General features: G+C 40.7%; 1 protein-coding gene across 9 annotated transcripts in view; it reads right to left on the bottom strand.

The window, feature by feature from the left end:
* Positions 1–15,909, bottom strand: part of ccdc57 (coiled-coil domain containing 57) — a 185,161-nt gene that overhangs the window by 78,636 nt on the left and 90,616 nt on the right. For 8 of the 9 annotated variants that reach the window (XR_010021297.1, XM_063074415.1, XM_063074413.1 and 5 more), the window contains 2 exons: positions 14,154–14,316; positions 11,222–11,356 (listed from right to left, as the gene is read on the bottom strand). Coding sequence is in view for 8 of the 9 variants with exons in the window: in XM_063074415.1 (XP_062930485.1) it covers positions 11,222–11,356; positions 14,154–14,316 (298 nt within the window). In the remaining variant the exon portion in view is untranslated. The remainder of the gene's footprint in view (positions 1–11,221; positions 11,357–14,153; positions 14,317–15,909) is intronic. The other variant, XM_063074418.1, reaches the window with a different exon arrangement.

The following is a 15,909-nucleotide window of genomic DNA, read 5'->3' as shown; positions in this document are numbered from 1 at the left end:
CCAGCGCCTCTTCCCCAGGGCACCACTGCTCAATACAAGAGGACATGGCTTTAAGGTAAGGGGTGGGAAGTTCAAGGGGGATATTAGAGGAAGGTTTTTTTACTCGGAGAGTGGTTGGTGCCTGGAATGCACTGCCTGAGTCAGTGGTGGAGGCAGATACACTCGTGAAATTTAAGAGACTACTAGACAGGTATATGGAGGAATTTAAGGTGGGGGGTTATATGGGAGGCAGGGTTTGAGGGTCGGCACAACATTGTGGGCCGAAGGGCCTGTCATGTGCTGTCCTATTCTATGTCCTATGTTCTATGTACAAAAGCCGACAAATGATCTTAAGTCTTTGACCATAGATCGTACTGCCCACTGCTGAACAGCCCAGACCTTCTCGGGATCTGTGCCTATCCCCTTGGCTGATATCTGGTGTCCTAATAAGACCATAAGATATAGGAGCAGAAGTAGGCCATTCGACCCATCGAGTCTGCTCTGCCATTCAATCATGGGCTGATCTAATTTTTCCAGTCATCCCCACTTCCCTGCCTTCTCCCCATATCCTTTGATGCCCTGGCTACTCAAGGACCTATCCATCTTTGCCTTAAATGCACCCAGTGACTTGGCCTTCACAGCCACTCGTGGCAACAAATTCCACAGGTTTACCACCCTCTGTCTAAAGTAATTTCTCTGCATCTCTGTTCTAAATGGACGTCCTTCAATCCTGAAGTCGTGTCCTCTTGTCCTGGACTCCCCTGCCATGGGAAATAAACTCTGCCAGATCTAATCTGTTCAGGCCTTTTAACATTCGGAATGTTTCTATAAGATCCCCCCTCATTCTCCTGAACTCCAGGGAATACAGCCCAAGAACTACCTGAAGTTCCTCATACGATAAACCTTTTATTCCTGGAATCATTCTCGTGAATCTTCTCTGAACCCTCTCCAATGTCAGTATATCCTTTCTAAAATAAGGAGCCCGAAACTGCACACAATACTCCAAGTGTGGTCTCACGGGTGCCTTATAGAGCCTCAACATCACATCCCTGCTCTTATATTCTATACCTCTAGAAATGAATGCCAACATTGTATTTGCCTTCCTCACCACTGATTCCACCTGGAGATTAACCTATAGGGTATCCTGCACAAGGTCTCTCAAGTCCCTTTGCATCTCTGCATTTTGAATTCTCTCCCCATCTAAGTAATAGTCTGCCCATTTATTTCTTCCACCAAAGTGCATGACCATACACTTTCCAACATTGTATTTCATTTGCCACTTCTTTGCCCATTCCCCTAAACTAACTGTAAGTCTCACTGCAGGCTCTCTGTTTCCTCAACACTACCCGCTCCTCCATCTATCTTTGTATCATCAGCAAATTTAGCCACAAATCCATTAATTCCATAGTCCAAATCATTGACATACATCATAAAAAGCAGCGGTCCTAACACTGACCCCTGTGGAACTCCACTGGTAACCAGCTGCCAGCCAGAATAGGATCCCTTTATTCCCACTGTGTTTTCTGCTGATCATCCAGTGCTTCACCCATGCTAGTAACTCCCCTGTAATTCCATGGGATCTTAAGTTGCTAAGCAGCCTCTTGTGTGGCACCTTGTCAAAGGCCTTCTGAAAATCTAAGTACACCACATCTACTGCATCTCCTTTGTCTACCCTGCTTGTAATTTCCTCAAAAAATTGCAGCAGGTTAGTCAGGCAGGATTTTTCTTTCAGGAAATCATGCTAGCTTTGGCCTATCTTGTCATATGTCTCCAGGTACTCCATAATCTCACCTAACAATAGATTCCATCAACTTCCCAACCACTGATGTCAGGCTATAGTTTCCTTTCTGCTGCTTCCTACCCTTCTTAAATAGTGGAGTAACATTTGCAATTCTCCAGTCATCCGGTACAATGCCAGAATCTATCGATTCTTGAAAGATCATTGTTAATGCCTCCACAATCTCTCCAGCTACTTCCTTCAGAACCCGAGGGTGCACTCCAACAGATCCAGGAGATTATCCACCCTCAGACCATTAAGCTTCCTGAGCACCTTCTCGGTCATAATTTTTACTGCACATACTTCACTTCCCTGATACTCCTGAATGTCCAGTATAGTGCAAATATCTTCCACTGTGAAGACTGACGCAAAATATGCATTCAATTACTCGGCCATCTCTACATCTCTCATTACAATATCTCCAGTGTCATTTTCTATTGGTCCTATATCACTCTCAACTCTCTTTTACCCTTTATATACTTAATAACATGACCACTGACTGCAGAAAATGATGTTTTTCCAATTTCACCTTCAGACCAGTCTCCTTGGACATTGAAGCACCGTGTCCAGTCTCTCTAAGTGTTCCTGGAAAGTCTGAAAACGCACCCGAATATTATCCAAGCATAATTTGGAAGACTAAGTCATTCATGGTTGTCTGTATATATCTTTGAAAAGTCGCAGGCCCATTGCAGACCCCAAATGTCATGTGAAGATATTCATATAGACCAAACAGGTCACAAAAGCAGTCTTATACTTATCACACTCCTCTACCACCGACTGGTGGTAACCACTCACAAGGTCTGTTGTTGAGAAAAATTGTGCACCCCCAGAGCATCAAAACTCTCATCAACACACAGGAGCAGCAACACTTCCTTTTTGGTCTTAAGATTCAGTCTCCAATAATCTACACACAATCTTATGATACCATCAGACTTCCGTACCAACACTACAGACGAGTCATATGCACTATTGCTCTCTTGAATCACACCCTTCCACAACCAACTTTGAGCTGTGCTCTTTAACTTCATGGTACTGATTGGGTGGAACACAACAATATGGCTTGAAACGGGCTCGTCATTAATTAACTGAATTTCATACTTGACCTTGTCAGGGTGCCCAAGGTCTTCACCTTCTACTATGAAGATATCCAGGTATTTAGCCAGTAAAGTTCTTAGCTGAGCTTGTTGTTCTTCACTATCCCCAATGTCGAGTTTGTCTAAAATTGACTTTAACTTGTGATTACTGCATTCCTCCTTTACACCAACCGTCACTTGCCCAATGCCAGCTGAGATCCACTGAGATATTACAGCACATTGGTGACCACTATCTATGCACTCTACTTTTGACAGTATACCCAACCAGGTCCTAGGTGAGAGAGGTTTAAAACCTGTACTGGTACTGTATGACAAGAACCAATGAGCATAGGAATAACTACAAAACCACCCAGTAGAGGGGTGTTAAGTGGCTCAAGTAACATATTAGAGTCAGTACCAGCATCTTCAGGGGCCTTCCTAGCCACAACGGTAACTACAGATTCAGCAGGTATGTGCTCAGTATCTTTTCCTGATACTTGGAGTACCGTTTTCTTTTCAGTAGTGCACATCTTCACTTTCTGCAAAACATCTCTGCAATCAGAATCCAACTTTCCTTCTAGTGTCATGTCAAATTCTGTGTAGACAAGTTGTCTACATTAGCGTATAATGTTCATGCATACAATGCATGAGACGGGTTATTCAGTTCTAACAGGATCCCTGACTACTAGAAAGCCACAATTGGGAATCTTCATGCCCATTGCTTGAACCTCTAGTTCTAGATACCCAAGGTAAGGAATATCAAGACAGTTAGCGCTGTTAACCTAAGCCAGTGAACAGTGGACGATACATTCCCATCCTGTCCATTCAAGTGTTCTCAAAAGAACTGCTCAGTCATGGTGCTCACTTGACCACCTGTGTCCAACAGGCAACGGACAGTGACACCTGATATCTTAAGCTCAACAACAGGACATATTCTGATGGAATGCTGCAACAACTGGTCATGGGATGGCTGTATATTATCTGAGTCTATGAGGTTCCTCTGAATTGCCTGACTCACAACAACCTGAGGGTTGGAGGATGCAGGCTCTACGTCTCTTGCACTTCGCTCTGTGGACAATTCTTGGTCACCTGCCCTCCCACCTGACACTTGAAACATACTAGTTGCCCATCCTCTGTGAACCTTGACTGTAATTTAGGTCGAATGCTTGTAGTGTGCGCAACACCTCTCTGTAAAGCAAGATCTTTCACTGCTTGAGTCAACTCACTTATGGCTTTGCCCTGCTCTGTGACTACTTTAAGTCTATCATCTAGAGTGACAGACTTAGATTCCTGAGCTTTAAGAGTTGAGTTCTGTGCCTGACTACTGCTATACTTTACAGTCTTTGCATTTCCTGAGAACTCTACTAAAAACAGATGAGCCTCCTCTTGCACTTCTATCACTGACTCAGCGTTGTTTTGCGCGTAGCTGTGGAGCTCCTTTCTAAGAGAAGGATCTCTGATCCCCTCTATAAATTGATCTCTGAGCATCACCCTCTTATTAGCCACAGCATGAGCAGAACGATTCAGTAGCAAGTTAAGAGCTTGTGCTAAGGCATGTGAAGACTCTCTTTTGTCTTCACCGTCATGCTGTTTGCGATTATAGAAGCTATGTAACAGCTGCGATGCACTATGCTGGTCTCTAAATGCTTCCCTGAGATAGGTGAACAAGTCATCAGCCTGGTCTTTCTCAGCATCACTGCGCATGTGTGTTTCTTCTAGGGCTACACCCCTGAGCAGTGACATAACAAAATCATACTGATCCTGGTCAGATTGATTTCTAGCACAAAGCACACATTTGACTTCTTCAATATAAAGTCATCAACAGACCTCCCATATTTTTCAACATCACCCGTAAATGGAGCAGTGTGCCTTTCCCTTGACCTTTTGCTTCATTTATCTAATTACCATGGGATCCTCATGCCTACTACACAAGTCTCTAATTTGTTCATTCAAATCAGGTTCAGTTTGTTCATCCTCTGAATGTAACCTTGTGAAAGCTCAAGTTCTTAAGGTCTCTACAACAAGCCTGCAAAATGGGTTGCCACACATCTCCTGCAGAAAACATGACGATTTCACGGCCGCAGTTGCTCTGTATCACTGTCACAGTTCTACTCCTTGGCATCAGTCCCTGATGTCCCAACTCGGTCTCAAGGCAACCACAGTCCACGCAACACCAGGCTCCCCTTCTGCCTCATGGAAACAGTTGTCCTGTTCTTCACCACTACCGTATTATGTATTATATATTGTACTGTATACAAAAATCAAAAACCCTCTAAACTGGCTTGGAATTACCCCAGTCTTGGTACCAAATTCTGTAGCCTGGGAAAAATACACACTCCGGAGAACAAATACTTTTTCCGGTTTTTAATTCATTTATCTGTTCCAGATGTTTTAATGCAAAAAAAGGGTATCAAAATAAAAACAACAAAATAAATATTAAACAACAGTTCCTGCTGATACAATCTCAGCTTAACTTTGGTCCACCCACTTGTGTGTCAACCAGTTACATATGAAGTGTTGAAATAAATAAAACAAAATATATAAAAACCAATACGGTGGTGACAATTTTTGGCACACACGTGCTTAACTTCCAAACACGTATGGCTAGACCCTGAAACAAACTCTCCTTGCTCATGCTACTAGGCCAATGAGGAACTCACACGACCATGCCATCCAGTGGCAATAACTTACTCGCAAAAATCTTTCCTCACCATGCGACCAGTACTCCTGGGAAAAGCAGCCCCAGTTCTTGATGTTTGTCTTTCTAGAACATTGTAACTCTTTTTTTCTCTAAGCCGCATGTGTATAATGACGTCACTGTTTTCTCTTAAAGACACAGGCAGCTATTTTAGCATTACCAGGGTGAATATATAAGTGCACTTTCAACAATAAAAAACATAATATTCATCAGTCATCTGGTTGCATTTAAAAAGGTGTCTGATAAACTAACTTCCTCTCAAGCTGTTGTAAGTACTTGAATGGCTTATCTTCAGCTAGAAACTGGCTTGCCTTGAGTTTTTCACCGATATTGCATATGGCCTTTATGTATGTCAGCATGCTTCATTATTAACTGCACAAGGTCATCTGAGTTTTGTCATGCACCACTTTGGAATAAGAATTGGTTTATTATTGTCACATATACCAAGACACAGTGAATAGCTTGTCTTATATACTGTTTCAGTCATAGTCATTCAGTGATGAATCAGTACTTGCAACTGAATCATACAAGAAGTCTCAGTCCTGAACATGAGTAAATAACCTTCTATACTAACATATCATTACATTACTTATGGCTGGAGTAGATTTAGGAGTACATTAACATGGGAGCACTTAAGGGACCAGCAGATTACCATGTCATCAGACACTGAGGTAGTAGACAGTTTTAGTCATTAATCAGCTATCCAGGAATGTGCTTTTGACTTATGAATAGCCTTGACATATGTGACCATCTTAAAACAAAAGAATAACAGCAGCTGTCTGAATACTGTTCACTCACAAGCACTACATGCTTTGTATCTACCAGCTGTGCATTGACAAAATTATACTCCTGTTTAGCAAGAAAGCAGTATTCTCAAAATGATGAGTGTATTTAATGTAAGTCTTGTTAACAGCATCTGCCTATATAAAGGGTAAATTAAATAAATTGAGCAAACACAAGAGACTGTAAGAATGCAGGTCATGACTACTCTGACAGGAGGTTATTTGCTTCATGTAGTATTGAAAACTGATTATAAATGCAGCTACTATGGACATTGCTTGAAAACACAGGGCATAGAAAATAATGTTGCAGTGACTTCAAATGTCATGGTAATTGCTAAGCTTCTGATAGCAGATGACTTCAAGATGACTGATAAGCTAAAGACTAAAGATTTAAAGATGAACTTTATTTGTCACATCTACATTGAAACAAACAGTGAAACGTATTGTTTGCATCAACGACCAACAGTCTGAATATGCACTGGGAGCAGCCCACAAGTGCCGATATCCCTCCAGAGCCAACATATAATGCCCAGAACTAACTAACTCTTACTAATGCACACATCCTTGGACCTTGGGAAGAAACCAGAGCACCTGGAGGAAACCCTTGCAGTCACGGGGAGAATATACAAACTCCTTACAGACAGTGGCAGGAATTGAATCCTGATTGTTGGCACTGTAAAAGTATTGCACTAATCCCTACGCTACTGAGCTTCTCCTCACGCTACCAAGTCACCCCTACACTACTGTGCTGGCTCTGCACATTATAGAAACATAGAGAACCTACAGCACAATACAGGCCCTTCGGCCCATAAAGCTGTGCTGAACATGTCCTTACCTTAGAGATTATCTACGGTTACCAATAGCCCTCTATTTTTCTGACCTCCATGTACCTGCCCAGGAGTCTCTTAAAAGACCCTATTGTATCCATCCCCATCACCATGGACGGCAGCCCATTCCACAAACTCACCGCTCTCTGCATAAAAAACTTACCCCTGACCTTCCAAGGTCTTCCAAGCACCTTAAAACTGTGCCCTCTCATGCAAGCTATTTCAGCCCTGGGAAAAAGCCTCTGACGATCCACACGATCAATGCCTTTCATCATCTTATACACCTCTATCAGATGACCTCTCATCCTTACTCGCTCCAAAGAAAAAAGGCCGAGTTCATTCAACCTGCTTTCATAAGGCATACTCCCCAATCCAGGCAACATCCTTGTATATCTCATCTGCACCCTTTCTACGGTTTCCACATCCTTCCTGTAGTGTGGTGACCAAAACTGAGTACAGTACTCCAAGTGGGGTCTGACCAGGTTCCTATACAGCTGCAACATTACCTCTCGGCTCCTAAACTCAATCCCACGATTGATGAAGGCCAATGTACCGTATGCTTTCTTAACCACAGAGTCAACCTGTGCAGCTGCATTGAGTGATCTATGGACTCGGACCCCAAGATTCCTCTGATCCTCTACACTGCCAAGAGTCTTACCATTAATACTACATTCTGTCATCATATTTGACCTACCAAAATGAACCACTTCACACTTACCTGGGTTGAACTCCATCTGCCACTTCTCAGCCCAGTTTTGCATCCTATCAATGCCCCGCTGTAACCTCTGACAGCCCCCCACACTATCCACAACACACCCAACCTTTGTGTCATTCCACTTCTTCATCCAGGTTATTTACAAAAGTCACGAAGAGTGGGGGTCCCAGAACAGATCCCTGAGGCACACAACTGGTGACCGAACTCCATGCAGAATATGACCCGTCTACAGCCACTCTTTGCCTTATGTGGGCATACCAGTTCTGGATCCACAAAGCGATGTCCCCTAGGATCCCACGCCTCCTTACTTTCTCAATAAGCCTTGCATGGGGTACCTTGTCAAATGCCTTGCTGAAATCCATATACACTACATCTACTGCTCTACCTTCATCAATGTGTTTAGTCACATCCTCAAAAAATTCAATCAGTCTCATAAAGCCATGCTGACTATTCTTAATCATATTATGCCTCTCCAAATGTTCATAAATCCTGCCTCTCAGGATCTTCATCAACTTACCAACCACTGAGGTAAGACTCAGAGGTCTATAATTTCCTGGGCTATCTCTACTCCCTTTCTTGAATAATGGAACAACATCCACAACCATCCAATCCTCCGGACCCTCTCCCATCCTCATTGATGATACAAAGATCATTGCCAGAGGCTCAGCAATGTTCACTCTCACCTCCACCAGTTGCCTGGGGTACATCCCGCCTGGTCCCGGTGACCTATCCAACTTGACTTACAGTTCATGCACTTTAAAATGCAGATGTAATCAAATTTCTAATAGAAAAGGTTATAGTTATTCTAATATTTATGGCTGAAGAAAGCTGCTTAACAACTGCTGCAGAGAAAGAATTAGCTTAGTAAAATCCCCAGACATTCTTCAAATATCTTTTAGTGGCAAAGTTTGAAGTAAACACTATTAGAGAGTCTTAGTAATTTTTTTGCTTCTCTCTTCCTATACCCAGCAACGTTTTTATTATAAACATGACAAAATCTGCAGATACTGGAAATTCATTCCAGCATTTTAACATTTTTTATTATTTGCAAAAGTTTAGAATATTTTCAGGAAGGTTGCAGAGATTGCAGGGAAGCCAGTGGTGTCACTTATATATTTAAATTTGATTTGCAGGCAGCAAGATAGAAAAGCCTTAGAGGTATACAGGCTAAATACAAGCTAATGCAACTAACATCTTGGCTCAAAGGTCCTGTTTCTGTGATGTATAAGTCTATGATTTTATGATTTAAGATTTTGCTAGGAGTCATTCACAGGCATATCAGAAGATGATTTTCATTTAAACTGCCAGGGAAATAATGCCTGCTTGTATTAAATACTTCCACCCTTGTACATTCTGAATTTGCCACAAGGTGGATAAAATTATTGGAGGAATGTTTCGGTCTATATCCAAACTCAATAGTTTTAGGTAAATCACTCCACCAGAGGGTACTGTCATCCTATATGCTTAAAAGTACAGGGACAAGAAGGCCCAGCATTCAATACAGAGAAAACAAAATGCTGAACTTGGTTTTCTTTGTCTTTATTTTATTTATTTGTTTTGGAATGCATGTCTTCCCTTACTAATTCTCACTTCTTTTTGAAACACGTTGGCCATCTTGGCAATTTACAAGATTTACACCTACCCTGAACTATCCTGGTAGGTTGTCCAAGCTGCAAAAATACTTGTGATCTTTAATTCCTGCATAGATGCACTATGTGACAAGGTGCCTCACATCTGAGTTTGTTCGAATTTCAACATAAAGTTTGATCTTGTCAGTTCAAAGCTTCATTCATGTTAGTCTTTTTTCTTCTCATGTGCTGAGTTATCACGGACATACGACTTTATTCAAATAATTCAATAATTCAAATTTTTGTAGTCAAGTTGGTCTATAGTCAGAGAAAGAGTGCATATGAACATCTCTACCAAGTGATATCTAATGAATAGAGAGATCAATTGAATCTGTATTGAGATACAATGTCCTGATAGCATTTCCTCACAGTTTCTCTGTCACACTACAGAGCATGCATGTTAAAATAATGAAACCAAGAACAATGCTAAATTAAGTCAATCACCCCTGTCTGCTCCCGATTTATCACTGTTTTCCCCCTATCCAGTTGCACCCCATCAATATTTTAACTTTTCACTGTATCTGTCTATATTTATCATATCAGTTACAAAAACTAAAAACAAATCACTTTAGCACCTGCTCCATGATTTAGACACCCTGAACCTGTTAGACCAGTCTACCTATTTTAGTCCTGATTGGCATCTTTCCCCAGGGTGTACTTAATGTCTTTCCCAAAGTAAGTTTTTTTATAATTTCTTATGACTGTTTTGATTTTCAGCTGTTCTAGGCTTTTGTTAACTTGCACTATCACTTCTTTGACATTTAGTCTCTTCCTTTATCCCCGCATACTTTCACAGAAATTCTGAATTATTATTTAGTCCCAGGGTTTCCACCCCTTTTTCTTGATATCCCTAAATCTATATTCCACCATCAATTCCTATTTCAAATGAATCTCCCCGCAATCCCAATTCTGATGCAACATTCAAATGTAAAATATTACAGAGACCAGAAATATAAAATAAATACATAAAACTCTGGAAATATCTTGCAAATCAGACAGCATCAATGGAAAGAAAAGCAGAATTAATTTCTCTGGTTACTGAACTTTTACCAGGTTTGGAGAAAGTTCAAAGCAATGCAAATTTTAGCTTACAATGAAAGTTGGTAAGGGCTTGAAGAAAAATATAGATAATAAGAATTCAGATGAAATAGAATGACATGGCTGGTTATGGTGCCAGCTGAAAGAGATTGGTAAAGATATGCCTGGAGGAGATGCAAAAAGAAGTCAAATTAAATCTAAACTATCATAAGAGGAGAAAAATAGTCTGAATGGCAGAAGTAGGGCAGAATAAAGTGTTGGAACACCTGATTGTTTACAAGTGTTTAATTTTTTGTTGAGTCTTGAAGTGAATGTGCACAGTAAAATTGCAGTCTGTTGCTTGAACTACAGTGAACTTCATTGGAATAGATGGGAGGCCAAGCAGTGTGGTCAGATTTAATAGTGAATCAAAATGAAGAGCACATAAAAGTGGGGAACTATCTGCTGCCTGTGAGGAGTTTTACGTTCTCCCTATAATCATGAGTTTTCTCCGGTTGTTCTAGTTTCTTTCACAGTCCAAGGATGTACTGTTTGGTAGGTTAATTGGTCATTGTAAATTGTCCCATGAATATACCAGGATTAAATTGGGGGATTGCTGGTCGGTGTGACTCCACAGGCGAGAAGGGCCTATTCCGTGCTGCATCTCAATAACTAAGTAAAATAAATCTCTGGTACTAGATTACATCAAATATAAACAATTTTACCTGAGAATCCCGTTCTGGAAAAACACCATGCTTCTGCAGTGCAGCTATTGCTTGGTCTCTTTCTAAGGTCAAAGCATGGACCAATGTCTCCACCTCCTGTAATTTGCGCTCTTTTTCTTGTAGTTCTGCTGTAATCTGCAGAAAATCATATAGCCACACAATCACTTTGGATTTGGATTTCCAGCATCGGCAGACTTTGTTGTGTTTAACATTTAGTTTTGATTGTTTTTGAAAATACTTTCATTTGGTAGATTTACTATATATTTTGCTTGTAATTTTCACAGGATTATTTGTTAATATCCCATTACCAGCTTTAAGCAAAGAAGGCAAGACAGCGGCTATACTTTATTAGGAGTTTGAAGAGATTTGGCATGTCAACAAATACACTCAAAAACTTCTATAGTTGTACCGTGGAGAGCATTCTGACAGGCTGCAGCACTGTCTGGTATGGAGGGACCACTGCACAGGACCAAAGGAAGCCGCAGAAGGTTGTAAATCTAGTCAGCTCCATCTTGGGTACTGGCCTGCAAAGTACCCAGGACATCTTTATGGAGCGGTGTCTCAGAAAGGCAGCGTCCATTATTAAGGACCTCCAGCACCCAGGACATGCCCTTTTCTCACTGGTACCATCAGGTAGGTGGTACAGAAGCCTGAAGGCACACACTCAGCAATTCAGGAACAGCTTCTTCCCCTCTGCCATCCAGTTCCCAAATGGACATTGAATCTTCGGACACTACCGCACTTTTAAAAAAATATACAGTATTTCGGTTTTGCACATTTTAAAAATCTATTCAATATACGTAATTGATTTACTTGTTTATTTATTATTATTTTTTTCTCTGCTAGATTACGTATTGCATTGATCTGCTGCTGCTAAGTTAACAAATTTCACGTCACATGCCGGTGATAATAAACTTGAATCTGATACTTCTTGTACCATTATGTCTTTTGTCATTAAATTTCTTACTATCTTCCTTTTGCAGTCTTCCTTATAGTTATCTTCTCCTTTTGCCCAACCTCTTCAATGCAAAACATGTTTATCTCTAACTTTACCCCATGCCAAAAATTTAATAATTAACATTAACTCCATGTCTCCTTCCATAGATTGTACATGATCTGTTGAGTAGTTCTCAGATTTTGTGTTCATAATTCAGATTTTCATCATCCACAGTAATTTGCTTTGATATTACTGTCAGCCTAATATTGACATATATATTACAAAGCTGGCTTCTGAAATTTTCCTTGCCAATCAGTCCTCGTGACCTGCTCCTTAAATACAAAGAGAATCATGCAATGTCCATTTAAGTAACAACATTTTTGCCAAAAATAGCAGGGTACTAGTTTGAAAACATTACCAAGTTTAGTTGAATTCTCTGTAAATGGCAATATTCCAATAAAGCACATTAAATTCAAAGCCTCTCAATACAACATTACTACACTGCAATAAGTCACAATACCCTGGTTTAAGAACAAAACTTCAGTCTCAAATACCCTCCCCCCATCCCCACAGTGGGACCATAACTTGAAAGCTAATTACAGATCTGCCTCTAATTCCCTCTGCTTTCTTTATTTCCTTGACGGTACACAATACACAAGACTTTTGAGAATGAGACTTGGAATTTGATTATGAGGTACAGAGATCTTGTAGCTGTAGAGCAAAGTTGGTATCATTCTTCGCATGTTCTACATCTAAAAAAATCTATATCTTGATAACAAATTCACAATATAAAGACTGTGACAAAACAATGCACCTTTGTCCTCTACAGGGCCCAATACTTTCTCCTCTTGACAGAGGAACTGATAAGACACACTTTTGGGTAAATTGCCATTTGCCAAACAAATATAGCCTCATCATCTGAGCCTTTTGTGGGAGGACACACACTAACATTTCCAAGATGTCAGTCTAACCATATTTCCTTACTTTCTTTAAGCAAGAATAGTGTGAGTTGGATGATTAGATGTAAAAGTGGCAATAATTCACTCAGTGCAGGAGAGAAAATAATGAAAACCTATCAGAATTTAAAAACAATTATTGAGGCAAATGCAGATTGTACATTATTGCAATGTATTTCAGAGTTCAATAGTCTGACACAACAAGCATATTTAGCTCTACCACCTCAATGAATTCCTAGGCATTTAGAGATAATTGCTTGATCCTTTATTAAGTGAATGAGTGTATTCAGTGATTGGTTGAGCCATAGCAAATGGAGAGATCTCATGTTTAATCTCCAGTTTATGTAGAATTAATTAATTTCTACCAGAGCAGAGGCTGAGTTAGTGGTCAAGTTTCTGGATGTACAAGAGGGTGTACAATAACACAGTCTGAAAATTATAAACACTGGGTCAAGTGTGATGCTTCCCATTAAATCATTTGACAACAGTCACCAGTGAAATATGAATAGACAATCAGAGTAGTCTTTATATCCAGGGTCATCAGCAAGGGAGAGGAGGAGAGTAAAATCATGAAAATTAAATCTACAAAACTTCCAAAATATCACCTATGACAACAAAATACTAACATTTATTTCCAAAAATATTTGTCAAAATATAGAAAGAAATAACTTCTTGAGAATAATAGTGAGAACTGAATTGCTTATTTTACTACCTTAGTGAAATTCTGTAGTTCCCTTTCAAACCCAGTCCTTCCTCAATTCTCAATCAACTTACAACCAAACCCCTTCCCCCCAGAATTTCTTTGTTGTCCACTTGGCCTCCACTGTTCTCTCTGCGTGCTGACCATTATTCCACCAGAAGAATATTCTTCCCTTTCATCTTAGTTTTTCTTGAAATATCTACGAATTGATGAACAACAGATTACAGTTGACACTTAAAAATACATATATCCTAAAATAACGTGGAACTGGTTCAAATACTTCAAATGAAAAGGAGGTATGAAGTGAAAAAGTACTGAATTTCATTTTCTTTGTCTTACCTGGTCTCGGGCTTGACTCAGGCTTTGAATAAGTTCTTCTGATTTTAGGTACTGTCTTCTTTCTATTTCCTCACAGCGTTGTTGCCAGTCCAGCTCTGCCTGTACTTTCATTTGCTCTAGACCCCTCTCCCTTTCTACTGCTTGGACAAGCTGATGTTTATATCTAAATAAGAACAGAAGCAGGATATCAACCTTCTTTGTTATCTATGACTCCACCAATTTTCAAGTTGTGTGCAAATTTACTAATCATACCTCTTACATTCTCATCCAAGTTATTTAAATATCTTACCAAGAGCAAAGGTCTCAGTGCTGATCCTTTCACTGCACTACTTGTTACCTGTTTCAGTCAGAAAAACACCCATCCACCATTACCCTGTGCCTGCTTTCAGCCAGACAGTGTTGTGTCCAGTTTGTCAACATGGCTCACCCACATTTAAATGTTCTGGAACAGCTGAACACGCACGACCATGTCAATGTAAAAACACGTCTACTACTTTGCCCTTATCAATTTTCCAACTCATCCCAACCAGCCCTTAGCTCTGCAGAAGAACTAGGGCTGATTAAGAGAATGGGCAAAGAAGTGGAAGATGTAGTCAAGTGTATGGTCGTGTACATTTGGTAGAATGAATAAAGACATAGACTATTTTCTACATGGGGAACAAATTCGGAAATCGGAGGTGCAAAGGGACTTGGGAGTTCTCATGCGAGAGTCCCTAACAGCAGGGGTCCCCAACCTTTTTTGCACCGCGGACCGGTTTAATATTGACAATATTCTTGCGGATCAGCCAACCTGGGGGGGTGGGGGTTCAAGTAGGGTTAAGCTCACTTCAACATGTCTTTTACAGTTAGGGTTGCCAACTTTCTCACTCCCAAATAAGGGACAAAAGTAGCAGTCAAATACGGGACACTTGTGTTTACCCCGAGAAAGACTACCATGACCATGAAGCCTTGCGCAGGCACCTGTGTGCGCATGCGTGACGTGCACATATGACATGTGCATGTGCATCCGTGCCAATTTTTTTTCCACAAATCGGTTTTGGCTTAATCTTCCCGACTACACTGTACATACATTATTTCTACTTTATATAGGCTGTGTATTTATCATATCATTCCTGCTTTTATTATATGTTAGTGTTATTTTAGGTTTTGTGCGTTATTTGGCATGATTTGGTAGGTTATTTTTTGCAACACACATAAAAGTTGCTGGTGAACGCAGCAGGCCAGGCAGCATCGATAGGAAGAGGTACAGTCCACATTTCGGGCCGAGACCCTTCGTCAGGACTAACTGAAAGAACAGCTAGTAAGAGATTTGAAAGTGGGAGGCGGAGGGGGAGATCCGAAATGATAGGAGAAAACAGGAGGGGGAGGGATGGACCCAAAAGCTGGACAGTTGATTGGCAAAAGGGATATGAGAGGATCATGGGACAGGAGACCTAGGGAGAAAGAAAGGGTGGGGAGCCCAGAGGATGGGCAAGGGGTATAGTGAGAGGGACAGAGGGAGAAAAAGGAGAGAGAGAAAAAGAATGTGTGTAAATAGATAAATAACAGATCAGGTACGAGGGGGAGGTGGGGCATTAGCGGAAGTTTGAGAAGTCAATGTTCATGCAATCAGGTTGGAGGCTACCCAGACAGAATATAAGGTGTTGTTCCTCCAACCTGAGTGTGGCTTTATCTTTACAGTACAGGAGGCCGTGGATAGACATATCAGAATGGGAATGTGACATGGAATTAAAATGTGTGGCCACTGGGAGATCCT

The sequence above is a fragment of the Mobula hypostoma genome, chromosome 22 (assembly GCF_963921235.1).
Source record: "Mobula hypostoma chromosome 22, sMobHyp1.1, whole genome shotgun sequence".
In the NCBI taxonomy this organism is placed as follows: domain Eukaryota; kingdom Metazoa; phylum Chordata; class Chondrichthyes; order Myliobatiformes; family Myliobatidae; genus Mobula; species Mobula hypostoma.
The sequence above is the reverse complement of the archived record's forward strand: the minus strand, read 5'-3'. Positions and strand labels throughout refer to the sequence as shown.